This window comes from Osmia bicornis, chromosome 11 (genome assembly GCF_907164935.1).
Source record: "Osmia bicornis bicornis chromosome 11, iOsmBic2.1, whole genome shotgun sequence".
NCBI classification, from domain to species: domain Eukaryota; kingdom Metazoa; phylum Arthropoda; class Insecta; order Hymenoptera; family Megachilidae; genus Osmia; species Osmia bicornis.
In genome coordinates this window covers 1,844,548-1,869,680 of record NC_060226.1, presented here as the reverse complement: position 1 = coordinate 1,869,680, position 25,133 = coordinate 1,844,548, and the positions used below count along the sequence as shown (strand labels likewise).

Here is a 25,133-nt window from a genome sequence, read left to right as displayed (position 1 = left end):
TGTTTAGCTCCGCGGTAAAACGCTTGATTCGCAATCTAGTTGTCTACGGTTCAAGTCCATGATTCACAACTTTTTTTTTCTTTTTTCTTTTTAATGATAATTTGTCTCTTTTTGAATAACTATTACAACTGTGCTATAATCACTGCATTTATTAATAATTAATTACATGTGCTGAAATTTTTTTGGAATTTAAGTTATCTTATCGAAACTATCGATATATCGAATTTTGAATGCGGTAAGGGTGTTAATGTACGTATTGGATAGAAAAGATGAAGAGATGTAAGGAATATCGGAACGTAAGGGATAAAGAGATGTAAGAAATGTAGGGATATAAGGGATGAAGCAATGTAAGGAATGTAGGGATGAAGAGAATGTAGCTTTCGCGTGAGTTACCTGGGGGTGTCTGGGACCCCCTAAAACCTTGATCTTTTGATAGCCTAGGCATGTCCAGTCTTTTTGTATCCGTAGTTACTGAAGTCAACATTTGTCAACATGGGGTACAATAGGAGGTTAAAATTTGGTACAGCTCTTACTGTACTAATAGTTTTATTTGCTGTTTATTATAGAAATACAGAAAACGTCCTTCAAAAGCGTTTACAGGCTTTAATTCACGGGTTAGAAAAGCTTGAGAACAAACATGTGGTAACTTCCAGGCCGAAGGTTGCAATAGGTTATGGTGTCTGTACTGACGTCTATGTTAATGCTAAACAGTTACTTGCATATTCTAAAGAAATTGGACGACCCGAACATTTTGACGAAATTAAGACGGAAATAGAGCTTTTGAAAAGTTTCGCTTATTACTTTCGTCATGGAGCTGCTGCGGAGTAAGATCTATTTTTTACATCACAATCATAAAAATATTACATGTCATGTATATGATTTTTGAAAAGTATAAACAAAATATTTTATTTGTTAAGGAGATACATGGCTAATCGTACGTTGTTTGATGCACTGGTTACCAAAGCTAGATCATTTCCATCATCATATTCTACCATTGGTGGTAATGCAGCGATCATGGCATTAAGATTTGCACAAGAGGGATGCGATGTTACACTCGCTGCAAAGCTGACAAGATCTTTGCATCAAATGATACCTCAAGTTATTAATATTATCGGAGGTGAGGCAAAGAGGGATGACATTCATTTAGTTATAGAATATAAACACGGAGATGTGTGGGGCCCATATTCTAGTGCTAGAGCTAATAGGTATACAAAGAAACATTTAAAACTATTTGTAATTAACTTATAAGTAATTACAGTGAAATATTTAAATGATTTTCAGGTATATTGTTCATAACGATGCCAATAATCCAATGCTTAGTTCTCTTGATGCATTTAATAAGATTTTATCAACGTATGACCCTCATTTACTTGTTATCAGTGGTTTACAAATGATGGATAATTATCCATTTCCAGATGGTAACTGAAATTCCACTCTTAACTACACAATCTTGATGAAATAGCTTTACTATTTTATGAAATACATTTACTAAAATGCAGGTGAAAGGGAAACACTTTTGCTTAAAGTAAAGAAGCAGATGGTGGAACGACCTCCATCTACTAAGATCCATTTTGAAATGGCTTCATTTGCAGAAGAGAAGTTGCTTTTTGAATTGTGTGATTCAATTATACCATTTGCTGATAGTTTAGGGATGAACGAGCAAGAGATAGCTAATTTACATAATGCGATGTATTATGGGAACATATCTTTAGTAGCAAATTCAACGCCGCGTATCGCGACAGTTTTAGATCAGATGAGAACGTTATTCGTACTTATTCGTATGAGAAGCAAAAACATTCCTCATTCTCGACAACTGACAAGAATTCATGTACATACATTAGCATATCAAGCTATATTTACTGCCAAAAATACTATGTGGAAAAATACAATGGGTGCAGCAGCTAAAGCATCGTTAACAGCACATAGACACGTATGTGCAACGAGTCACGTAAGTAAATACATAAAAGATTGGTTTTCTAACTACATAACAAAATCAATGTTAATTCATATATGATATATTTTAGGTTGATATTAGGAAAGCTGCTTTAATTTTAGACGACAGTTTTTCAACCTCTATCGTCGACGGTACTAGAATTGCACTGGATATCGAGAAACCAGTATCCTGTTGGGACGAAGCGTTGAAAGTAGGAAACGAAAATATTCCTATTCAGGTTTGCGTTGCACCGGTGTTGGTCTGCACCGAAGCAGCTCAGACCGCAGGTGGTGGCGATAATATTTCAAGCGCTGGTCTTGTGTTACAAATATAATTTTTGTATTTAAAAAATAACTGAACGACAATGAACTATCGTAATATTCTGCTTTGCCACTCACAGAATCAATTAGATTTCGGCTTAAACTTTTAATATTTAAATTATAATTCATTCCATAAAATATCATTCCACGTGCACGTGTTGCTTCCACGATTGACGTTCTATGCATAAATACGTAGAATATTTTAGTAATTTAAAAGTTTCTTATGGCTCATTTTATTTTAACGTAGAACAAGATAATTGTTAAATTAGATAATATTTGAATATCACGACAATACTATTTAAGAACATTGAGCATATTACTACTACATAAAGAAAAATTCACGTTATACACAGTGCCATGCAATATTGACATTTATCGTGTATTTAGTAACTTCGAAGAAAATAAATATCCTGTTTTATTATAAATAACTATGCGCTTTCAGGGTGAAATTATGTGATATAGTATTTAAAAGGTTCTGTAAAACAGTTTACCAAAACTGAAAAATCCAATAAAGAAATCAAATAGAGTTGAACAATGCATAAAGTTGTTCTGTTATTTGTTCCTTCATCCTTCATAATATTAAATCTCATTTTACACGATTCCGTCATTTATTAATGTAATAATTTTAATAAATCAAATTTACAATTAGAAATTTGATAAAACATTGTGTTTATATATCGTGTTCATACCGACGTTTAAAGTAAATGTATTATGAAAACTAAAGCTTCTGTTACATATCTAAAGTACAATGTTTGAAATTATAATACCCATATACACAGTTCATCAATCGAAATTCCATATTTTAGTAAAAATTTAAATTTCAACTATGAATGTACAATAGAAAATAACTGCATCAACATTAAGATGTTCAAGTTGCAGCGCATTCTTAAAAATATCCTTCTATATTTTTCCAATTAAACTGACGCGAAAACAGTATGTCCAATAAAAAATAGTAAATATTTTATAACATTCTTTTGCAACCTTCTTTTTCTATAGCATCAATCGATTCATTTTCAATAAACGTAAAGAGAAACATTTACTATTTCCTATTTCAAATACTAGTTTCTATAATTATCATTAATTTACATAAATTCAAACATGTATACTATACGAATTAATTGTACATCGAGAAATACATATGTATCGTCGATTTGCGATTGACCAACCTTTATGAACAACAATCACTTCGAAGGAAGGGGGTAAACAAACGAGATTAAGATATACACTTGAATCTTATCAAAAGGGACAATTTTAGTCAACATAAGTGATTCTATAAAAAAATTTTACAGGATTGTATCTCCTTCGTCAATACCTAACATCTTTAAATCATCTGGTCCAGGTTGAGTATCCACCTCGCTTTCAGCTTGCGTGATCTCCGGTGGTGGTTGATCCATATATTCTGGCCCGTAACCAACGCACCCTAACATACTATACATAGACGAATACATGATATTTGTTTCTTGGCTGTTTTGCTGCTTAGTTTCCGTTTCTTCTTTGGGGAAAATAATGTTCAGAGCTTCTTGCAGGTCATCGGGCAAAGGAATGCTGGGATCAGTTCGTTTCTCGGTAGGTTCTGGTATCTCAGCGATATCCGCTGTCGCACCTTCCACGGTTGGTAACGGAGGCGGGGGTGGATTCTGATGATTCTGTACGAAAGGAGGAACAGTGGGCATTTGGGGCGGAGGGTTTGTCATATAAGGAGGATGAGTCTGTACTGGTGGACGTACCGGTTGATGAGGAGAGAATCGTGGCTGACTTTGAACGAACGGTGGTGGATTAGACAAGAACGGTGGCGGTGGTCGGTTTGTAGGGAATTGTGGTCTGGTTTGGACAGATTGTTGAGGGGATTGCTGTTGCTGCGACGGTTGAGCCGAGAAAGATGGCGGTGGTCTGTTTAACGGTGGTGGAGGATGAGGAGGCAGAGGTAATTTAGATACACCCTGCTTTTGCTGTTCTATTATCGGCTCCTCGATCACCGTCTCCTCGGATTGATCTTCGATCTCCATATCGACTACTTGTTGCGTCGGCTTTGTTTCGTTCAATACTGGCGGTGGCGGAGCTACTAATATCTTCATCGACTGATTTTTATTGTTTTGAACAGGTGGAATGCTGGTGTTACCACTGTTAGCGGCGCTATTGTTGGTATTAGTACTGTTGCTGTTATTACCAAGATTTAGCGGAGTGGCAAGTTTAGTGATATGAACGACACCTGGGGGATTGATGATTTCATTGGGAACTTTTGGTGTATCCTCGAATTTACTTTGCTGGTACGGGAGAGGGGTGATATCCTTTTCAGGCAACTTCGGCTCTTCTGTTTTTTTCTTAAACAACGGTAATCTACCAATAAAGGGTAACTTGCCTTTAGATACCTGAGGTGCTGACTTTTTACTAGGCATACTACCCTTCTTGGACTTGGACGCGGACTCGTTTGTTTTCTTTTCAAATTTTGACTCGTCGTTGGAGGAATTGTCGTCTCTTCTATCTTTACCGTATTTATCGTAATTTCTTTTTGGACTGTCGCGCCAACTTCTTTCTCGTCGCGGAGAATCGTTACTGTCTCGTTTCCTTCGATCATCATAGTAATCCCTCTCCCTTTCCCTGTCACGATCCCTGTCCCTATCCCTGTCCCTGTCCCTGTCCCTATCTCTGTCTCGATCCCTGTCTCTATCCCGGCCACGTCTTCTTTCGTATCTGTTATAACGTTCGTATTTATCCTCCCGTCTCTCGTACTTTCTATCGCGATCGTCCTTGTATCTCTCACTCTCGCGTTCTCTCTCATCTTCTTTCTCCATCGCTTTGCAACTTTCGGGCGGCTTAACGGTCATGTTGACCTGCTGTTTCGTCCAAAATCCCATGTGTGGTTTTGGCATTTCTTCCGGCTTCGGTAGTTCGATTGGTTTATTGGCGATTGGTTGCGGCTTTTCTTCTTCCTTTTTTATCCAAAAAGGCTTCGGTGGTTCTTTCGGCCCCCAAGCTTCTAAACTCTCTGCTTTAACTTTGTTCGAGAAAGAAGTTTGCTCTGGTTCTTCTTCCTCTTCCTCTTCCTCCTCCTCTTCTTCCTCTTCAATTGTTTTCTCTTGGCTCAATCTTCGATTACTGATTGATTTCATCTCCTCTTCTTGTTTTGCCTTCAGTTTATCTCTGATAGAATTTAACAATTGCCTCTCGTCGGTTTCTACCGATTGCGGTTCAGGAGTTGGTGGCTGATTCAAATGCTGTGCCATTTTCGACCAATGACCTTTCAGTTTTATTCGATGATAGTCTATTTCCTCGTTGAGGATCGCTTGAGTCGATGCTTTCATTTTATTACGCATAGCAACACGAATACTCTTGGACATGTCTTGATCAGAATCGGTGTCGGAATTTTCTGATTCGCTGGAACTATCGCTACCGCTGCTTCTGTTCCTTCGTTTCTTAGATTTCTTCGACTTCTTTTTGCTTTTCTTCGACTTCTTCTTCGGCGGAGGATCGTCCTCTTTATGTTTCTGCAGTTCCATTTGGATCTGTTTGTGTTTCTCCTCGGAGAAAGCTTTCTCGCGATCTGCCATCCAATCGGTTTCCCAATGAGGATTCTGGTCTACAAAACGCTGTAAAATAAAAAGAATAATAAAACACTAAGTCCCCGACATTCTTTCAAAAATCTGTAGAAAATTCTAACACACAAACTTACAGAATAATTCTCTGAATGCTGTTTGGATTTCAAATGCAAACTCGCGCAATGGAGATCGCCGATCCAGGAATCGCAAAGTTTACAATACCATGCCGTCGCAGCACTGAAGAACTGCAAACCTATAATCAAATAATTAAACATTTAGCATTACTTAAGCTTTGAAAATGGTAAACAATTTAAGTTCATAAAGAATGACCTTATATTCTGCCACGACACATTCATGTCACTGAAAACAAAAATAATATATTAAAAGATGCTCAACAAATGGTTGATTAAAACATTAAATACTCTTCACTAATCCCACGTCGATCGCTAGAAGAATAAAGGAAAGGATGAAAAAAAATTATCACTTTATTTGTACAAATATATCACAGAGATGATACAAATAAAATAGAATATGTATAAATTACATAAAGTATTGTAACATCAGGTTTCTTCTCGTACATACTGCAATTGCCTTTTGTGTCTTTGTTTTCTACATTTCACTTTCAATTTACCTTAATTACTACAATTATATGTATGTATGTACGTACATGTATCAAAGTATAGACATGTACTTAGATAAGTATTGGCATTTGCAGCACGTTTCACAAAAATATTTCGATTTATAATACATGCCATGAACGTCTTCATAGATATAACAAATACGATGAGTAAAATAAGTAACACGAGCGAATAAGTACCACATTATACACATTTCGTATAACTATATACATTATTTGTATTTTGTACACGCACCATCATTACTGTAACATTGATTTATATTGATACATTTTTCACATTGATAAAAAAAAAAATCTTCGTGTGTTCATTCTTGACCGTGAATAGAGCTACGACGAACGATACACTTGCGGAGGAATGATTTTAAATAGTTTGATTACAGAAGCTGAAATATATCTGAAATCGCTCGAATGCGTGTTCCTCGAGTCCATTTAAAATCCAGTGCATCTTTACGGTGTTTACATAGTTGCTAGAAAATTTGCTGCTAACAATGTGACACGAACAGACACCTCTTCAGAGGTAAAAAATAAAAAGTACTGTCCTGTTATTCGAAAAAGGTTTAGATCGATTTGTTTTCGCGGAAAAGATTATCAAAAAATTTTCAAAAAAATTGTAATAAATAAAGAAATATTTAAATTACAGTTAATTTGACTTAACGAGCCAGCATTACATGTGTTATTGCAGACAAATTTTTAAGCAAACCATAGCCGTAGATATCTTCAATACATACCGGACACCACAGTGTCTGTGCACAAGCTACGGAATTGTATTCTATTAGTAATTATCCACTGAAATGAACCATACCTTTAATTGGTGTTCTTTTCGTTGGCAGTCCAGGATAATAGGGCACTTCCTTTTCCGTTCCCTCTCCATTCCGCTCATGCCATGGCATATCAACTATCTTGCGTTCCTGTTGTAGGGAACAAAGTGTTAATAACAGGGTTATCTAAAAATTGTACAAATACTCGGTGGTACTTTTTTAAGAGACATTGTTATGGTACATCAATCAGACTATGTACCAAGTACCTGCATGTCGATCGTTACTGTAATATATCATCCTTATACAAATATAGTTCAAATTAGAAATATAGTCTTAACCGAATCCGTTTTGTTCTCTCACAATGTAAATCAATTATCAGTTACAGTTTTCTGCTTCCTGTTCTAATGATTGTAAATATTATTTATGAAAACGATCTTCAATTAGGAATTTCTACGTTGAATTATTTCAAAGTACCTATACCAAATTTGAAGTTTTTACTATGGCTTTACTATCGTATTAATTGGCAACTTACTAAACATGCTTCTTTGTGCTCATTGCTATGCAGATGATTCAAATATTCCTTTGCCGTTTTAGGAAATATATCGCAGACTTTACACCAGTGCATTTCTGGATCATAATGTACGAAATTGTACATAGGTTTTGAATCTTCAGGAGACCTTCGCTCTTTCGTCTCACGTTCGATTTTGGACTCCTTGTCAGAATCGGATGCCGACGATCTATCAGGTGACTCTGATTTTCCTTTTGGAAAATCTTCTTTAGGACTTCGTGAACGTTTGTTAATTTCTAATTTAAACTTGCTTTTAAGATCGTCTACCGTAGCTTTGTCTCCTATAATTCCGGTAAGCATGTCGATAACGTTGTGTATCGACTTCATTTTATTTTGTATTTCAATCTGTAAATAAAGAAGACTCGAGTTTAATAAACTATAAAACTGTACCGATTTCTTTCCGCGACAACGCGCGGTTATTTACCTGCAACTTCTGATTTTCTTTAATGATGCGATTATTTTCCCGTCCACCCTCTTTACCAATTTCATCGCATTGTTGACGTAAAATTTCCAGCTCACGTTGCAACGTAGCAGATTTCTTAACATACTCTTCGCGTTGTTTAGCCAGCGTTGCTTTCTGCTGTTTTACTTCAGCTGCGATTGCTGCTAGGCATTCAATTGAAGATATCTTAAGACTACATGCGTACACATAAGTAATGTGAATAAGTTATGTATAAAGTTGCACATTTGAAATTTCATGTTCTAAAAATAAATGGTTATTGAAAATACATTAAGAAATGTACCTTCTTTCCTGGCATCCTCCGGTCTTGCCAAAGATGATACCAATCCAGAAGAACCACTGTCCACTGCTCTTGACGATTCTTGTTGGGATGTTAACGTAGGCGGTGGTGGTGGCTGCTGATTATTATAAGATACCTGGTTCCCTTGCCAGTTCGGTGGTGGATAATCCTAACAAAATAAACATACACTTGATGTCAAATACTCAAACAGTACTTCTATTAAACCTTACCTTTATTTGTCCATACTCAAATCAGAACTTTGGATAATACACGGAAGATTCTTGAAGACGAATCATCTGGTCAATAATACTGGTTTCCAATGTCGATGCCAATAAAATAAACAACGCGAATGTTATACTTACGAGGGGATTCACAATGCTTCGCGATACAAAAGAACATAAAAGTTTATCCCCCGGAAATTAACAATAATATTACCAAGTACTACGAGAGACATATGGGCGGTTTGTATGATGTTATTTTCTCGGTTATTTTCACAGATTTATAAAATACGATTAAATCTATGAACAGACAATAATCCAAAGTATTGTCACAAATGATCAAACTTGATTGTATTGCTTTCATTGCGATACAATTATAATTACCATAATTCAAGATTATCATTTTCATACAACGCACAGCTTTTTAATTGGGTACTGTTTCTTTTAAATAACTTACACTGCGGTAACTAGTAGGTTGCTGGTAACTATAGTCATAGCCTTGTCCATAGTTGTAGTTGTAGGTACTGTACCCCTGGTTATAAGCCGATAAAGGTGGCGGCGGTTGACTGGTATTTGGAGGCGGAGGTGCCTATAGAATGGATTAGAAATGCTTAGATGTTTTTCGTTACGAGAACTGTAACATTTGAACAACTACTTCTTATTTATTTTTAGCTCTACCTGATACTGATTATGTACTGGTGGCACGTAGCCACCAGGATTGGCTGGGTTAGGAGTAGAAGTCTGAGTCTGAGATGCCGATTGTTTCCATTCTTGTTGCGAACGACTGGAATCTTTTCTTCTTCTATCCCTTGAACTTGAACGCGATCTTCTGTCCCGAGAACGAGATCGGCGATATCTACTTCTTCTTGGAGAAGGAGATCTATCGTACTTTCTTGATCTCCTTCTATGAGATGAATCTTCTGAATCTGCACTAGGGCTCCTTGGTCCTTTACGTCTCGAATCTTGCTCCATTTTTCTATAATTCGACTCTAATAAAAAAGAAAAAAAAAATGTACTCACGAGACGTGTTAATGAATGCTCTCAGGTTATGTTATATAAAAAGACTATTGGGTAACAAATAATGCAAAACGTATGCTTGTAGTGTAATAAAGGATTATATACTTTAAAAAGCAGTATTTAACTAATCGAAGGGGTAATAAGTTTATTACAGTGTTAGAACGCATTTCAAGAAAGGGAGGAAAGATTCTTAACGTCGCATTGCAGCCATTGCTATTTTGTCGATAAAATATCAATATTGTTTTTCTACATGTTCTACGTCTATACAAACATTTACCTTCGTCAACGAATGTTTTGTAATTCTTGTACTCCGTTTTGAATAAGTACTGATACAAAATAATGATAGTAATCGGCTTTACTTAGTGCCAAAGTCATTCAATCGACACGACATTACGCAGCTCCAAAAACGAATAGAAGAAGCCGACTACGACTATCGATGATGTACATGGAAAATGGAAAATTTCATAGAAGGCTAAACTCAACATTTCTTCTCCATTTTCTGTACAATAAATGGTAATGACCAACTTTTGAGAAACAAATCACTAAATTTTAGATATTAAATCATATGAAATTAAAATTTGTTATATACGACTTATTTTTATATTCATAAATATGGTTGTTTTTGGTTAAAAAACGGTTTAGAGAAATGAGTCTTTCACCAATTTAGGGAAATAACATTGGTCAAGAATGGGAAACCCCACCTCGAGTCCCTAGCAAACCAAGGGAAGCCCACGTCACGTCACCTACGTGGTCGTTCCTAATTAGTCACTGTCCACTTAAAATGGAACAAAACAGTTAATAAATTGTTATTACATTATTATCGAGAAATACGATCAACTTTGTAAATGGTAAGTTTTACATACAGCGATGGTTGTATATTTAACATTTCTACTGTCAAATTTGTAAGGGGATATGAGTAAACTGATTTTATCCTAATATTTCTTACAGTTTCTGTGACTCAAATCTGCTAGAATGCATTTTGAATATATTGTAAACCTGTAGTAATTATAAAGTAATTATTCTAATGAAATACTTTTTTTATATAAATCAAACAAAATGAATAAAACTCCAATAATGGTTTTGCAAGATGCTTCTGTGAAACTTGGTACTTTACCTGTTTATACAGAAATATCATCAGTAAGTAGTACGCATCAAAACAAATTTGTTATCAGAGTTGCATGGAGAAATTATACTGCTGAAGGAACAGCATATAATAAAAAAGAAGCCAAGCAAAATGCTGCTACAAAAATGATATCATTATTATTATTAGAAAAAGAAATTCCAGAAACGCTATTGTTATCAGTTGTAAAACCTACAGGAAGTATTACATTACCAAAAGAATCAAATACTTCTACAACAATAGATTACTTATATTCTTCAATCACTAATAATTCCAATGTTTCTGATAAAGAAGAATTTATGAATTATGTAGGTCTTTTGAACGTAAGTATGTTCTTAAACATTGTTTCTGTTACAGTATCATGTAAATGTATTGTTTTGTTAATAATAAAGCAATATTATTTCATAGGAACATTGTCAGCAAAACAACTTTCCTAATCCAATTTATGATAATATTGCCATAGCTGGACCTTCTCATATTCCAATGTTCACAATAAGTTGTACTGTAGGTTCCGTATGTCAAAAAGGATGTGCAAGGACAAAAAAAATTGCTAAACAGGAAGCAGCTAAACAAGTTTTAGAAAATTTACAAAGTCACCTGCCTCCAGTTATTAAACATAATACAAAAACATCAGACACAATGAATGATCTAAATGTACAATTTATGGAACTCTCAACAGATCAGCCTAAGTATGAAAACTTTAACAAAGAAAAAGTATTAGAAGCATATGGTCGAACAAGACAAATACCTGTCCTATTCAAACCTCATATCAAAGTTGAGGATTATGTTAAAGTATTGAGTAATTTATGCCACAGCTTGGACGTAACGAATCAAAATTGTTTGAAGAATGTGTGTAACACGCTTGGTTTGCAAAACGTTAACACTCTAAAAGCTATTATACACAAGGCATTTGAAACAAATGTAGAAGAAGTTAATTTTAAAACAGTTGATGGTAAATCTGCAATTGGACTTAAATTGAATACTAATCCCATAATATGTCAAATTGGCATAGGTGTAACCAAAGAAGAAGCAAGAAAAAATGCCTTGTGTAAGTTGCTTGAATTTGTTTTATTATTTCAAAAATAACTTATAATATGTGTACAGGATGTCCCGTAACTCCCGGGAATGGGGGATTGTTGGGGTGATACTGAATCAAATTTTTTTTCTTTACCAAAATGTCGTTTGAAGCTTCGTTTTTGAGTTATTAACGAAAAACACTAGCCAATCAGAGCGCGCCTTTAGCGCGGGCCGAACCACGAGAGCGTTGGCTTTCAGCCGCACTCGGTCGTGGTTGTGAACAAACACATTCATTATTCATGAATAACGAATAATTCCACATGGTTCTTAATCTAAGACGATGTAACATTTAGCGCACGCTTCCCTTGATTCCCACGCTGTACCAATGCGTTTGTTCACGACCACGACCGAGTGCGGCTGAAAGCCAATCCTCTCGTGGTTCGCCCCGCGCTAAAGGCGCGCTCTGTTTGGCCAGTGTTTGACAAAGGAAAAAGTTGTTTAGAATGCCCTCAACAATCATCCCTCCACGGGTCCTACCCCAGTTCTGGGACAGCCTGTATACATTTGTGATATGTAATATGACAAATACGAGGTTCTGTTTTCGAAAAAAAATATGATAGTTTTATACGTATGTTTCATAAATAAATTATGTTATAGAATTACTTATTCTTTCTCTATTTATTAATTTTCCTGTAGATTAAAATGTAATGTTCTCAAATTTTTCAACGAAAAACTTCTATATGTATAGGTGAAACAATCTAGAATTTAAACTGCCGCTTTCTCAGTGGTTCACCTTCTGATAATTTTTCCTAACTAAAATTTTGTAATTCTTCTGTTGGCGGCTATGACAAAAATTCTTCAAAATTCATCAGAGTATTCATCACCTACTCTTTGAATTCATATTGAAGACATTTGATAAACGCTGTTAATTAATAATAAAAGAAAATGGTAAAAAGCCGTATTGATGGTTTTCGATTAGCACAAAATGTGGGAGGAGAAGTGATTATACTTGGAACAATTGAAAAAGTAAGCATTTGCGTAATATTTGCAGTTGTTTACGTATTAATTTAACGCTTTGTTTGTACAAATGCATGGCATTAATTTTTCTTGTTTTTCTTTTTTTTTATATTAGAAAAGTTCAAATGGTCAAAATATAGAACTAAAAACTACCGATGGTGTACAAGTTAACGTTACTTTACCAGAACCTCTTGATTTTAATGCTGAGGGTTATATAGAAGTACATGGTACTTTGAACTCAAAGTCTACAATGTCTTGTAGCAGTTATGTATTATTTCCACCTAGCATGACAGAAGACTTTGGTAAATATCAGATTTAATTTCTCATTATACACATTTCAAAGTACACTAAAACACTGGAAATATGTATTACAGATTCTGATCAATATAATGAAATGTTAACTCTACTAAACATATTAGGACCAAAAAAGTGGATGATATCAGATGATGATAATGTAGAGTTATAAATTGCGATACCATTTACAGTGATTCTTTTTTATATAATAATACAATTATATATATATACTATACAATTATTACATTTATTTCTTCATAGTGAAATTAAACAGTGCCACATTATCAAGGTACAAGGTTTGTTATCATTTGCTTCTTGTATTTATACTGTCTCTAGGAATAACCTAAAATCCTAAAACCAAAATGAGCACTGTCAACATTATTCAAAATCCTTTGAACCTATTGTTTCTATTTATACAATACTCATTCCAATTTTGCATGATGCATCTAAGGAAAAGCATCTACAAGTACACGATGTCACTGGACATTCAGAATGTTGCCTGTTATACAAATGATAAGATACTTTATTAAAGAATGTAAAATAAGGTGAACCGATATTTATAGTATTAAAACTTTACCGAAACCAGTGTGTAATATGATCAGCATGACCACCGTGTCTACACGTTTGACACCATGTAAACCAATTGCTGAATTCTGTTAATTTGTTATCACATTCTTCGTTTCTACTAACGCCAGATGTTGTCATTTGTAAACCACTTACAGTACCCATGTGCATCAAACAAATCGCACATCGAGGTAATGGTTTTCTACAGTTTGGACACGAAGACATCTAACAAAACAATGTAAAAGATATCACTGTTATTTAGAATATAATACCTTTGACTTACTATATTTACCTTTAATTTATTGGGTGTGCTTCCTAATCTACCAAAAGGTCCCCTTGCTCTACTAAGACCTTGCATAAATGCAGATATGCTTTTACCGCAAAAGTTACAAGAGATATATATTTGTTGTGGCGGTTTCTCATTCGTAGCGGACCGCATAGCAATATCAAAATGTGCCCTCTGAGTCCACATTTTCCAAGCATTTAAGAGGTTTCTGTAACTGTATTTAGGTTCTTGAAAATTGTTGCGTTTAAACAGAAATTTTTTCTACACAGGGCCGGTTTTAGCAATATTGGCGCCCCGGACAAGATATCGTGGCGCCTATTCAGGGGCTAAAAAACGCGTCAGGGAAGATGTAGACATAAATGTCGCAGCATATATGTAGAGAAGAGACAATGAGAAAATATCGGTATATTCGCATACTAGGGACACCGGGCTGCGGATCTACCCTACAGATCTAGCGCCCTGGACGATTGCCCGACCGCGCGCCCCCCTAACGCCGGCCCTGTTCCTACACTCTTCATCTAATACCTAGTAATCCAGACTTGAACCTGATTTTCTTGCAGTAACTTTGGCGTAAGTGCTCGAATAGCTATCAGGCTACAACTTTGGACATCACCAGTGATTTCCAAGTATCGATTTAATAATTGTATACCTTCTAAACTGGCACCTAAAATACCAAAATAAATATGCATTATAACGGAAAACATACTTATCGAACGACTTAAACTAAAGCTGAACCTGTTAAAAGAAAACCAGCTAAATTTCCTTCGTCGGTTAATTTCTGTGTCAATTTTTTTAAGTAATCGCTTAATTTGTTGTCCGATAAAAACATAAGAGCAAACGCCACTCTATCCTCAACTGCCATACCGTCTTCGTTCTGTAAAAACATACAATGAGTATTAAATACATTTATCAAAGAGATGTACATGCATATATATATTTACCAAAACATTTTCATAAGAATCATCTGCTGTTAAAAACGCAAAAGTTGCTCTCAAATAGGGATCCGAGAGTTGGGATCTACATTTTAAACACGATTCTCTCCACATACTGTTCCTATCTTCAGAGAATCCCGATAAAGCCATAGCAACGATATTTAAATTTGCAGACATGGAAATTTTACTAGCACCACGATTTAAAATTTCTATGGCTTGCCGTAAACATAAATTAAATACTGCTATTGCCGCTGCTCTTGGATATGCCCCTTCTCTTTCCAATCTATCTAAAAATAAATTATCATAAAGAGTGTTCGCTTCTCTGTCAAATCGCCAACCACATAAGAGCAGTCCTTTATCTCTATCTGGAGATCTGCAAATAAATGTAACAATGAAATCGCGATTTCAATTAATTATTTCTATTTCATACCTGTAAATTTTTGCAGTGTGATTAGAACCTATATCTGACCACGGACGATGAATTAATTCTGATTTCAAGAAACCATTGTTAGATCCTTGCTGACTATCTAATTTTAAAACGGTTCTATGTAACATTAATAGACATTAATTTATGAGTTATTAAATGTATAATTATTCAAAGAATCCTTAATTTACCTAACACCTGGATGCTTGTTATCTGAGCTTGGTATAGTACCATCTTCAACCAAATAACGACTCAGATACAACCATTGCCACAAGTTCTTTAGGGTATCATTTTCAGCCAATTCACCGTTCTCAGCCAGTTCTGGCTATAAACATGTACGTGACAGTTTTTCAGCAGGATAAACTGAACATTTTTTCAACTTACAAGTAGTCCATATTCTGAAGCTGCGCGTGTTTTAGTTAAAATAGAAATATCATCCAAAGCTTTATAGATGTTGTCATCACTACATATGTATTTAAATGATTTTGAAGCATGATTCCAGGCAAGATGAGATCGTGTCGACCAGTTTACTGTAATCCTTTCACAAACAGTGTAATCTGTGAGTCCTTAATTAAAAAAAATATATATCTAAGCAATTTTATCTTTTTATTTATATGGTTTAACAATGTAATATAATCAAACCTTGTTGAGATATTGCTAATAATCTGTTCACATGCGTTGGATGCCAAGAAAAGCTTATAGGACTATGCCATGGTGGTGCAACTGTCCTTTCTAATGCCCCGGGTTCAGTATCTTCTCCTCCTCCAATTCCACAGTGTTGAATATCATACAAATGCAATGTCACTTGATTAAAAATAATAATATCAATGAATATTTATTTGTGCCTGTACACGTACATACATGTATATACATACACATAAATTAAAATGATATATTACCTGAATCCTTCTGTAAAGCTCCTAAAAGATTCTGCCTAGTTGGACACCACAAAACTTTCGTGATTTGTCTACCTTGGAATAAAGTTAAAACAGGCTTTTCAAAACATCTTGTATCCCAAATTGTTACCTGATTATCAACACTTGATACTAAATGATAGTTATTATGTGGATTAACCGATACATTATAAACTGCTTTAGTCACTGCTGTATTCACTACTTTTGCAGAATCTAATAAAAATTAATTAATTTATTAATGTATATACTACATTGAAAGAAATGAATGTATACTTTAGTAATACCTCTGAAATCAATCATTTTCAACTGTTTATTATTAGCACCAACTACCATACATTTCTGCTCGTGTTTAAACCAAGCTACTGAATGTATAGTTTCAGAAACACCAACTTCAGCAAGAGGTCTTACAGAATCTGTTTGCGCTGTGTTATGATGATGTACTCTTTCAGCACATTGCAAACCTTTATTTATATCCCATAACAAAATGGAATGATCTTTACTATGTTTATCTAAACCAGATACAATTAAATTTGTATCTATAGGATTCCAAGCAACTGTGTTACATTGCCTTGCATGTTTTGGAACTATAATAATTTATTAATGTAAATGACATATATGTAGCTTAATTTATATAAGTCTTAAATAATTTACCTAGTTCCTTTCCACTAAGACCTTGAGAATCAAAAATAGTAGGACCAAAAGTAGTTAACACAACTTTTCCATTTGCTTGTCCAACAGCTAATAGAATATCTGGTTCCAGCTGTGGATATATATCAATACATTTAACATAATGATGATTTGTATTTGTAGCAAGTAAATGAGCAACAGTAGTATCAGAAATCTTTGTATCTGTGTGGAAAAAAATTAACAATCACTTTCTTTCTTTCAATAAATTTTCTGCTATGATTAAATATCTTTCACAATATATACTCACATTGCCTAGTATTATCTTTTACTTGTATAACTTCATATAAACAAATTTCTGTACCCCATGTAATGAATTTATTTGCATGAACAGGAGACCACTGTACGTCAAGTTTAATACTACTCATTTCTTACAGTTTTGTATATACAATATTGTCGACATACATGAAACAAAATATTTCAATTTTTTATCTGAAATAATAAAACGAAATATGTTATGTGATTTTTATATTATAATGTTACTTTTATCATAAAAAGTTTCATTAACCTGAAACATAATTTCTTATCATCAGTTTCAATTTGAATCTGACATCTATCCACTTATTTTCTTCTAAAAGATAATAAATTGGTGATAGTAAACTTGTATGTTAGTAGTAAACAGTGCAACGAAAACTTTTTACGCTCAGGTTACTGATTGGGCATTTAAACAATTTTCAAGTACCTGAGGGCGCCGTACGTCGAAAAGCGTGATCCCCTTCATTTGTAAAACGTATGTAATGAACTTAAATTAATGTAGTTTGTTATAAATTGTACAGTTGCTAATTAAATTGACAGATTAAAAGCCTTAATTTTAATAAAAAATGTACAATCTTAAACTATTGATATATATCTATTTAACCTTTTAATTTTTAGTTGCGAAGTTGCGAACAGTTGTGGAACATGGCGCTTAACCTTACTGTAAAAGTTCATCCTGTAGTTTTATTTCAAGTTGTTGATGCCTATGAACGTCGAAAAGCTGAATCTCATCGCGTTATTGGAACGTTGTTAGGTAATTTGCAATTGCAAATATTGTGACACTATTTTATTTAAAAAAAAAAAAAATGTATAAATTATAAATCAACCTGTACAGGTACTGTGGAAAAGGGAATGGTTGAAGTTACAAATTGTTTCTGCGTGCCCCACAAAGAATCTGAAAGTCAGGTTGAAGCTGATTTGACGTATGGAATTGATTTGTATGAACTGAACCACAGAGTCAATGCTCAGGAGAATATTGTTGGATGGTGGGCAACTGGAAATGAGGTAATTATTTTTAGTCATTGCTTATACATTACATATTGTAAACAAATATCCTTTTGCTTGTATCAATTTTACAGGTCACCACTCATTCTTCTGTTATTCATGAATATTATGTTCGTGAATGCAATAATCCTGTTCATTTAACTGTTGACACAACATTAGCAAATACTACCAGAATGGCAATTAAAGCTTACGTATGTGTTCCATTAGGAGTGCCTAATGGAAAACAGGGTTCTATGTTCACACCAGTTAAAGTACAGGTATGTCAAGTATTTTGTATAGTATGCTTTATAAATTGTATTGATAAATTCTTCCTTCTTTAGATTACATCTTACGAGCCAGAAATCGTGGGTTTGCAACTTTGTTCTAAAACGCAATTGCCAGCTCATGCTCAAATAACTGGTGCAAAAACAGGTGGAGGTATTGAACCAATGATGGATCTCTCCCAAATAGCAGAAGCAAGTGCTAAACTTTCTTCCATGTTAGAACAAGTGCTTGGCTATGTTGATGATGTATTAAGTGGAAAACAACCACCAGATAATCAAGTATGTATTTAGTTTTATATTTGAATGTTTTATGTAATATAGACGTTGTAAAACCAAAATTATTTCAGGTTGGACGTGCTCTGTTAGATATGGTGCACTCTGTACCTAAAATGTCAAGTGACCAATTTGATGAGATGTTTAATAGTAACGTGAAAGATTTATTAATGGTTGTTGCACTATCTCAACTGATAAAGACACAACTTCAACTTAATGAGAAACTTACATTGCTTACAACTTTATAAATCTTCTAACATAAAATTAAAAAATTGTTTATACAATTTTTATGAATAAAAACACTTTGAATTTTCAGTACTATTTGTTTTATGTAATTCATGTGACACGAGTCTCAGTTATATAAACAATAAATATATATACTTACATATTTTATATACACGTATAAATACAGCAATCGATGTTTAGTATCTTTGTTACAAATGAAGTAGTGTCTTAAATTTCACAAGTCAGTGAATCCTCTGTTTGATTGTCTATTAAACTAACCCAATCAGGGACTCTATTAGATTTTAAATAATTCTCTTTTGTTAGACATCTTAATGGCAAATCTATGGTTCCGAATATAGCACCTCCTAGCCATGCTGTGTAATTTGGCTTACTAGGTGCAGTATGAAATTTAAACGTTTCAATTTTTAATTTCTCTGAATATAAACTACTCTTCACAAGAACTAAAAGTTCAGATTTAAGACGACTTATAAAGCCTTTTGCCATTGTTGTACCACCAATTAGTAGTATATTTTCAGCCAAAATTCGCCTAGTATCTATTGGACACTGTAACGATAAATAAAGTTATTATAATAAAAATAAACATAAACGATCAACAATATTCTTGTTTCGACTATACCTGAATAAGAGCATCTAAAATCATTGTAGGTATACTAAGATTATCATTGTCTCTTTCCCATAATGTTTCAAATGCTTTCTCTCGAACTTCACCAGGTATATTGATAGTTTTAAGCCCAGGATATTTAACTGCTGGGGGAGGATTAGGAGCTTCTGCTGTTCCTAGTTTACGAGATCTTTCTAATGTAGTAACAAAACATGTTCTTACTTTTATATCTTCCACAAGTTTTTCTGATACATCTATATTGGGAGATGTATCCTTCAAAGATTTTGTTAAATACCTATTAATAAAAAGCATGATATCAAAGTCACAATGGAACTATTATGTATTAACTTAATTTGTTGCTAAATATTTAACTTACTCGTGGACAATTTGACTACCTAATGGAAGTGCCTGCCATGCCTTTAAAACTGGTACACCCACAAAAATTGGAATCAATGTAGCTTCTTTATAGCCAACATCTAAAACTAAAGCTGTGTTGATACCCAATGTACTAATAGTTGCTAAATGAATCGGTAATAACATTAATGATCCAATCTCAAAGTGTCGGAACAACACTTTAGCTAAGGTATCTCTGAATCGTGTTGGAGATAATGGTGATTCCAAAATAACAATTTTAGCATCTTTTGGACATATTACAACATGTCTATAACAAACCATAAAAAATTAGTAAACATACAAAATACAGGTGAAATATGAAACGCTTAAGAATTACCTGAAAAATAAAGCATGAAGAAATTCAACAAGCAATTGGTATAAATCTTCTGTATCTTTGTAATCGTAAATTTTTCGAAGCTCTTTAGACTCTGAACACTTAACTTCCGTCCTTATTATGCCGCGTGGGGTAGCTTCGCCCGCATAACCAAATCTATTGTCAAATTACATGGCAATTTATCAAGTATTCAATATTGTTTAATAAATTTACACGTACTTTGTATAAGCATGTCCAATATCAAATATGACCATCTGTTTATCTGACAAAAATCGAACACCTTCGTAACCACGAAGCATTTTGACAGATTTCTTTACAATGACAGTACTATAACCTAAAATATATCACAGTAACGTAAATAAGTATATACAACAATTTTACAACATCAATTAATTATAAACATCTGTAAAGAATTATAAATATTTAATTTGACAAGTATATTGAACTTTCTGATAACAATTATTTTATTTTGCATATGAATAACACACCTTTAAGCTTTGATTGCTGTTTGATGTTAAAAGGAATAATCACAACGGAAGGGGAAATCTATGCGGAGGGCGACACATCGCCATTTTCCCTGAGGGAGTGTACGATGCTCGGTGCTGTACATTAATTACAATTTTTTTGTAAAACTTGTAGACACTATAAAAAATCGGTTATGTTCTTAATAATTATGTGACAAACTTTATTTATCTATAAAATACAGAAAAATGTACACGTTTCTTAAACGATCATTTCAAGTTCCCTTGCATAATCAATTGCTAATGTAGCCAAATCTGCACTGGGAATTGGTTCTTCAGTTTTCTTTTCACTAGTCGTACTGAAGTAAAAGTAACCATCCTTTGCTAAGTTCCAATTCTTCTTTGTTGCAAATGCTTTCATGTCTTTTTCTGAATTCAGATTTAACATACGTGAAGCATCCTGAATAGAAATTTTATCATATGCACTTTCCATGCAGGCTCCAATTTCATCACGAACGGTATTTAATAATATGTCTATGAAGAAATTATACGATGCCGCTGGTACGTTGCCTTTTGCTAGAAATATTTTGTTATATGAACCTTCCATTAAATATTGTTCTAAACTTAGAGGATGTCTGACATAAACATTTGACTGTATTTGATCTGAAGGTAACAACTCTAATTCTGTATGAAATTCAGCAACTCGATTCTGAGACAATAGAAATAAAAGGTTTAAACCAAGAAGATGATATTTGTATACAGATTCCATTAATCCTGACTTATAATCAAAATAGTAACATTTCAATTGTGCCATGTAACGTTCAAAAGAAGGTATATCTTCGGTTACTATACTCCATTGTGCACCAATTTCTAAAATGTCACCTGTAATAACAAATAATTTTATATATCATAAATAGCTTTTACCAAATATTCTACATATATTAACACTTACGAGCAATAAGCAATTCATTTTGACTTGCTGTGTTGTTTGATGTTGGAAGAAACATTAAATGGGTAAGTCCAACCTGTCAAAATTGTTCCATTAAATTAACAATAAACAATTAAATATAAATAAATATAAGTTCCATGCTAATAAAAAAATATTATACTCTCAATATTGATATTTTTATAACAATATTTTTGTAACAATATTAATCAATTACTGAATTTAGAACATGATGACAAATCATTTTAACAAGCCCCCAACAATAAATAAGGTTATACTGCTATATTTAATAATACCGAGATACTTAAATGACAAAGAAATTAAAGTTATACCTTTAATTGATTTAATAGTTCACCGCATTTTTTCAAGTTACACGGAGTTGCAGTCCATTCTTGTTTTAAATTTTTGTATAAAGAAACAACATCCTTCAACGCTGCCATTTTCGAACCTAGGTTCCAGTCATGCAATATGTACCTTATAGATATGCAACATTGAAATATGAAGCACATACAAATTTGTAATTATAATGAATAAACACTTTATAAAATATCTATTTCATAAGGAATAATCTATTTTGTACGAAATAAATCGTTACTTTATTCTTTACATTTTATATAAATTCTATGTCAATCAGCCAATCAAAATATGATATTTTACTGATCGTTAGTTACCTTGCGAATTTTTAAAATACAAAATTAAGTTTGATCTTGAAACGTTATTTACAATATTAGATTGAATCGTAAAATTTTTCATCGTTTTATTTGTAAAAATGTTTTCTATAAATACATGCATAAATGTGCAGTTACTTTGTATGGACGTATCTATTGCGACACGGAGACTTTATGCACTCGAAAGAAACGATCTTTACCGGCCTTCAACTTCCTCTTCCCGTAACTGGATATAATGGCGTCCGGAGTAAGTCTCTGTTGTACAATTCAAACCTTTAAACATCGACAGTATGATATACTGACAAAAATACAAAGTTCGTCAAAAATGTAATTAAATGTAGAAACCAGCTAATAGAGTTTCAATTTATTTCAGACTCTCTACACGTACCCGGAAAACTTCAGAGCCTACAAGGTGCTGATTGCAGCTCAATATTCCGGTGCTCAAATCAAGGTAGCAGATGATTTTGTTTTCGGCGAGACAAATAAATCGGAAGCTTTTTTAAAGAAGTTTCCGCTGGGCAAGGTAAGCAATATATTTTTATAATTTTTTTTTTTAAACATCTGTGTAACAATAAACCAGCTGGTACGATTTTTCAAAAGTATCAATAATTAAATGTTCTGTGTTAAATCACAAATGAAAATATTGTAGTATTTTTTTCATTGTTCAATTGTTCAATGTTCTCTGTTATCTAGTTCATATGTTAGTGATTTAATAACAGATACATCTTTTATAACAGGTTCCAGCATTTGAAACAGGCGATGGAAAATGTATTACAGAAAGCAATGCAATCGCTTATTATGGTAAAACTGATACTTATATCAATTGCAAGTGCAAAGAAAATTGATTTGAATATATAATACCTACATTTATTTTTTTAGTGGCAAATGATCAGCTGAGAGGTAAAACTGATCTTGAACGTGCAGAAATCATTCAATGGTTTGGGTTTGCAGATTCTGAAATTCTTCCAGCTAGTTGTGCATGGGTATTTCCATTGCTTGGAATTATGCCATATAATAAACAGGTATAATTAGAATTAATAATATGTTAGTTATCTTAATTACTCCTCCTTCAAAGGCAAAAATAGTGGACATTCTCACTGTTTTTGTAACTCTTGGAGGTATATGAGTATTAGCATGTTACTCGAACACATACGATTTTTCGTATGTGTCCAATAAGGTGCATACAAATATACATTGTTAATTATTATATTTTTTATTAAAATTTGATCTTATGAATTAATATTTCAGAATGTAGAACATGCTAAAGATGATGTGAAAAAAGCATTAACTGCCCTTAATTCCCATTTACTTACACGTACTTACTTAGTCGGAGAACGACTGACATTAGCCGACATTAGTGTAGCCATGACATTACTTCATTTATATCAATATATTCTTGAACCAAACTTACGCAAACCGTACCAGAACGTAAATCGATGGTTTCAAACTGTTATTTATCAGCCAGAGTCAATGGCTGTCATTGGGGCCTTCAAATTGGCTGAAAAAACTCTTGAATATGATCCAAAGAAGTTTGCAGAAACTCAAGGAAAAGTTGGTATTAGTGTTACTTCCTAAAAAAATATTTATACTTTACATCATAATAATCATTGAAATATTTTACAGTCCTCAAAGAAGGAAAAGAAAGAAAAGGAATCCAAGAAAGAATCAAAAGTAGCAAAAGAATCTAATAAGGAGGCTACCGAAGATCTAGATCCAGCAGATGCTGTTTTGGCTGCTGAACCTAAAACTACAAATCCCTTTGATACATTACCTAAAGGATCTTTTGATCTTGATGACTTTAAGAGATGTTATTCGAACGAAGATGAATCAAAGTCGATACCATATTTTTGGCAGAAGTTTGATCCAAAACATTACAGTATTTGGCTTGGTGAATACAAGTATAACAATGAATTAACAAAGGTAAAATAGAAATGATTGATTCATGATATAGTAACAAGTATTTATATATTCTCGTATACTATATTTTTATTTCAGGTTTTCATGTCTTGCAATTTAATAAGTGGAATGTTTCAACGATTAGACAAAATGCGAAAGGGCGCGTTCGCTAGTGCTTGTTTGTTTGGTACAGACAATGACAGTAGCATCAGTGGTATTTGGGTTTGGCGTGGACAAGAACTTGCTTTCACAGTTAGTCATTTTTTAAAATATTTAATGTTTCTTTTTCTTCTGATTTATAGTTAGAAATATAATAACCGCTCTTTGTTGTTTTTTTGTCCTTCTTTTCCCATAAGTTATGCCCGGACTGGCAAGTAGATTATGAATCATACCATTGGACCAACTTGGATCCGGCTAAGGAAGAAACGAAACAACTAGTTCAACAGTACTTCAGCTGGACCGGCACTGATAAAGAGGGACGTAAATTTAATCAGGGAAAAGTTTTCAAGTAAAATTTTGCCATATGCTTACTATTAAACAGAACACTTTGTTCGCATGAAATAAACGTGAAAAAAACTGATAAAACATCATCGAACTTTACATGCAAACCTTTAGAATCCTGTACTGAATAGGATGGTTAAAAAAGAAAAAAAAGAAGAAAAAAATGTTCCTTTCTATAAGTAGGTCTCTATTGTGTAACTTGATGCTTTTAAGTTCAATGTGTCACATTTGAAATACCTTATTGAAACTACTTTTAATGCATTTTTGGTATAGTGATATGAATCAAATGTGATATTTGGAGTTCGTGTAACA

General features: G+C 33.6%; 9 protein-coding genes across 12 annotated transcripts; 5 read left to right on the top strand and 4 right to left on the bottom strand.

Moving 5' to 3' along the window:
- The first annotated feature begins 358 nt into the window (after positions 1–358).
- LOC114877764 (ADP-dependent glucokinase) lies at positions 359–2,792 on the top strand. Its single transcript, XM_029190752.2, has 5 exons — positions 359–824; positions 918–1,205; positions 1,282–1,418; positions 1,500–1,948; positions 2,025–2,792. Exons 1-5 carry the CDS (start codon positions 493–495, stop codon positions 2,265–2,267), a joined length of 1,449 nt encoding a protein of 482 aa, XP_029046585.1. The 5' UTR covers positions 359–492; the 3' UTR covers positions 2,268–2,792.
- A 692-nt stretch (positions 2,793–3,484) lies between these two features.
- On the bottom strand, positions 3,485–10,174 carry LOC114877762 (zinc finger matrin-type protein CG9776-like). 2 transcript variants are annotated; one of them, XM_029190746.2, is made up of 9 exons: positions 10,005–10,174; positions 9,389–9,699; positions 9,168–9,299; positions 8,496–8,661; positions 8,177–8,358; positions 7,717–8,097; positions 7,229–7,334; positions 5,924–6,042; positions 3,485–5,840 (listed from the first exon to the last, which is right to left on the bottom strand). In XM_029190746.2, the coding sequence occupies exons 2-9, from the start codon at positions 9,680–9,682 to the stop codon at positions 3,537–3,539; spliced, it is 3,684 nt and encodes a 1,227-aa protein (XP_029046579.1). In that variant the 5' UTR covers positions 9,683–9,699; positions 10,005–10,174; the 3' UTR covers positions 3,485–3,536. The 2 variants fall into 2 exon arrangements, with proteins under 2 accessions (XP_029046579.1, XP_029046580.1); XM_029190747.2 differs by having other exon boundaries at positions 8,177–8,355.
- Positions 10,175–10,420: 246 nt separating this feature from the next.
- LOC114877767 (RISC-loading complex subunit tarbp2-like) lies at positions 10,421–12,526 on the top strand. Its single transcript, XM_029190755.2, has 3 exons — positions 10,421–10,575; positions 10,676–11,170; positions 11,256–12,526. Exons 2-3 carry the CDS (start codon positions 10,784–10,786, stop codon positions 11,931–11,933), a joined length of 1,065 nt encoding a protein of 354 aa, XP_029046588.2. The 5' UTR covers positions 10,421–10,575; positions 10,676–10,783; the 3' UTR covers positions 11,934–12,526.
- A 178-nt stretch (positions 12,527–12,704) lies between these two features.
- LOC114877771 (replication protein A 14 kDa subunit-like) lies at positions 12,705–13,408 on the top strand. The gene is made up of 3 exons (XM_029190760.2): positions 12,705–12,890; positions 12,997–13,183; positions 13,256–13,408. The coding sequence occupies exons 1-3, from the start codon at positions 12,810–12,812 to the stop codon at positions 13,345–13,347; spliced, it is 360 nt and encodes a 119-aa protein (XP_029046593.1). The 5' UTR covers positions 12,705–12,809; the 3' UTR covers positions 13,348–13,408.
- LOC114877763 (GATOR complex protein MIOS-B) lies at positions 13,400–17,883 on the bottom strand. Of its 3 annotated transcripts, none has more exons than XM_029190749.2 (15): positions 17,662–17,883; positions 17,230–17,411; positions 16,947–17,144; positions 16,580–16,879; positions 16,281–16,508; positions 16,024–16,185; positions 15,766–15,947; positions 15,573–15,706; positions 15,388–15,501; positions 14,967–15,330; positions 14,761–14,899; positions 14,551–14,689; positions 14,032–14,239; positions 13,753–13,964; positions 13,400–13,674 (listed from the first exon to the last, which is right to left on the bottom strand). In XM_029190749.2, exons 2-15 carry the CDS (start codon positions 17,345–17,347, stop codon positions 13,587–13,589), a joined length of 2,586 nt encoding a protein of 861 aa, XP_029046582.1. In that variant the 5' UTR covers positions 17,348–17,411; positions 17,662–17,883; the 3' UTR covers positions 13,400–13,586. The 3 variants fall into 3 exon arrangements, with proteins under 3 accessions (XP_029046582.1, XP_029046583.1, XP_029046581.1); XM_029190750.2 differs by lacking the exon at positions 17,662–17,883 and adding an exon at positions 17,488–17,604 and having other exon boundaries at positions 15,388–15,480; XM_029190748.2 differs by lacking the exon at positions 17,662–17,883 and adding an exon at positions 17,488–17,603.
- LOC114877768 (eukaryotic translation initiation factor 3 subunit F) lies at positions 17,620–19,093 on the top strand. Its single transcript, XM_029190756.2, has 6 exons — positions 17,620–17,709; positions 17,853–17,988; positions 18,070–18,239; positions 18,314–18,496; positions 18,560–18,781; positions 18,850–19,093. Exons 2-6 carry the CDS (start codon positions 17,880–17,882, stop codon positions 19,021–19,023), a joined length of 858 nt encoding a protein of 285 aa, XP_029046589.1. The 5' UTR covers positions 17,620–17,709; positions 17,853–17,879; the 3' UTR covers positions 19,024–19,093.
- Positions 19,085–20,935, bottom strand: LOC114877766 (actin-related protein 10). The gene is made up of 6 exons (XM_029190754.2): positions 20,838–20,935; positions 20,569–20,683; positions 20,353–20,505; positions 19,999–20,283; positions 19,638–19,917; positions 19,085–19,564 (listed from the first exon to the last, which is right to left on the bottom strand). The coding sequence occupies exons 2-6, from the start codon at positions 20,646–20,648 to the stop codon at positions 19,229–19,231; spliced, it is 1,134 nt and encodes a 377-aa protein (XP_029046587.1). The 5' UTR covers positions 20,649–20,683; positions 20,838–20,935; the 3' UTR covers positions 19,085–19,228.
- A 75-nt stretch (positions 20,936–21,010) lies between these two features.
- On the bottom strand, positions 21,011–22,236 carry LOC114877769 (26S proteasome non-ATPase regulatory subunit 8). The gene is made up of 3 exons (XM_029190757.2): positions 22,089–22,236; positions 21,763–21,835; positions 21,011–21,692 (listed from the first exon to the last, which is right to left on the bottom strand). The coding sequence occupies exons 1-3, from the start codon at positions 22,194–22,196 to the stop codon at positions 21,073–21,075; spliced, it is 801 nt and encodes a 266-aa protein (XP_029046590.1). The 5' UTR covers positions 22,197–22,236; the 3' UTR covers positions 21,011–21,072.
- A 326-nt stretch (positions 22,237–22,562) lies between these two features.
- Positions 22,563–24,905, top strand: LOC114877765 (elongation factor 1-gamma). The gene is made up of 8 exons (XM_029190753.2): positions 22,563–22,671; positions 22,798–22,947; positions 23,162–23,225; positions 23,304–23,446; positions 23,673–23,975; positions 24,048–24,344; positions 24,420–24,572; positions 24,677–24,905. Exons 1-8 carry the CDS (start codon positions 22,660–22,662, stop codon positions 24,830–24,832), a joined length of 1,278 nt encoding a protein of 425 aa, XP_029046586.2. The 5' UTR covers positions 22,563–22,659; the 3' UTR covers positions 24,833–24,905.
- The last annotated feature ends 228 nt before the right edge of the window (positions 24,906–25,133 follow it).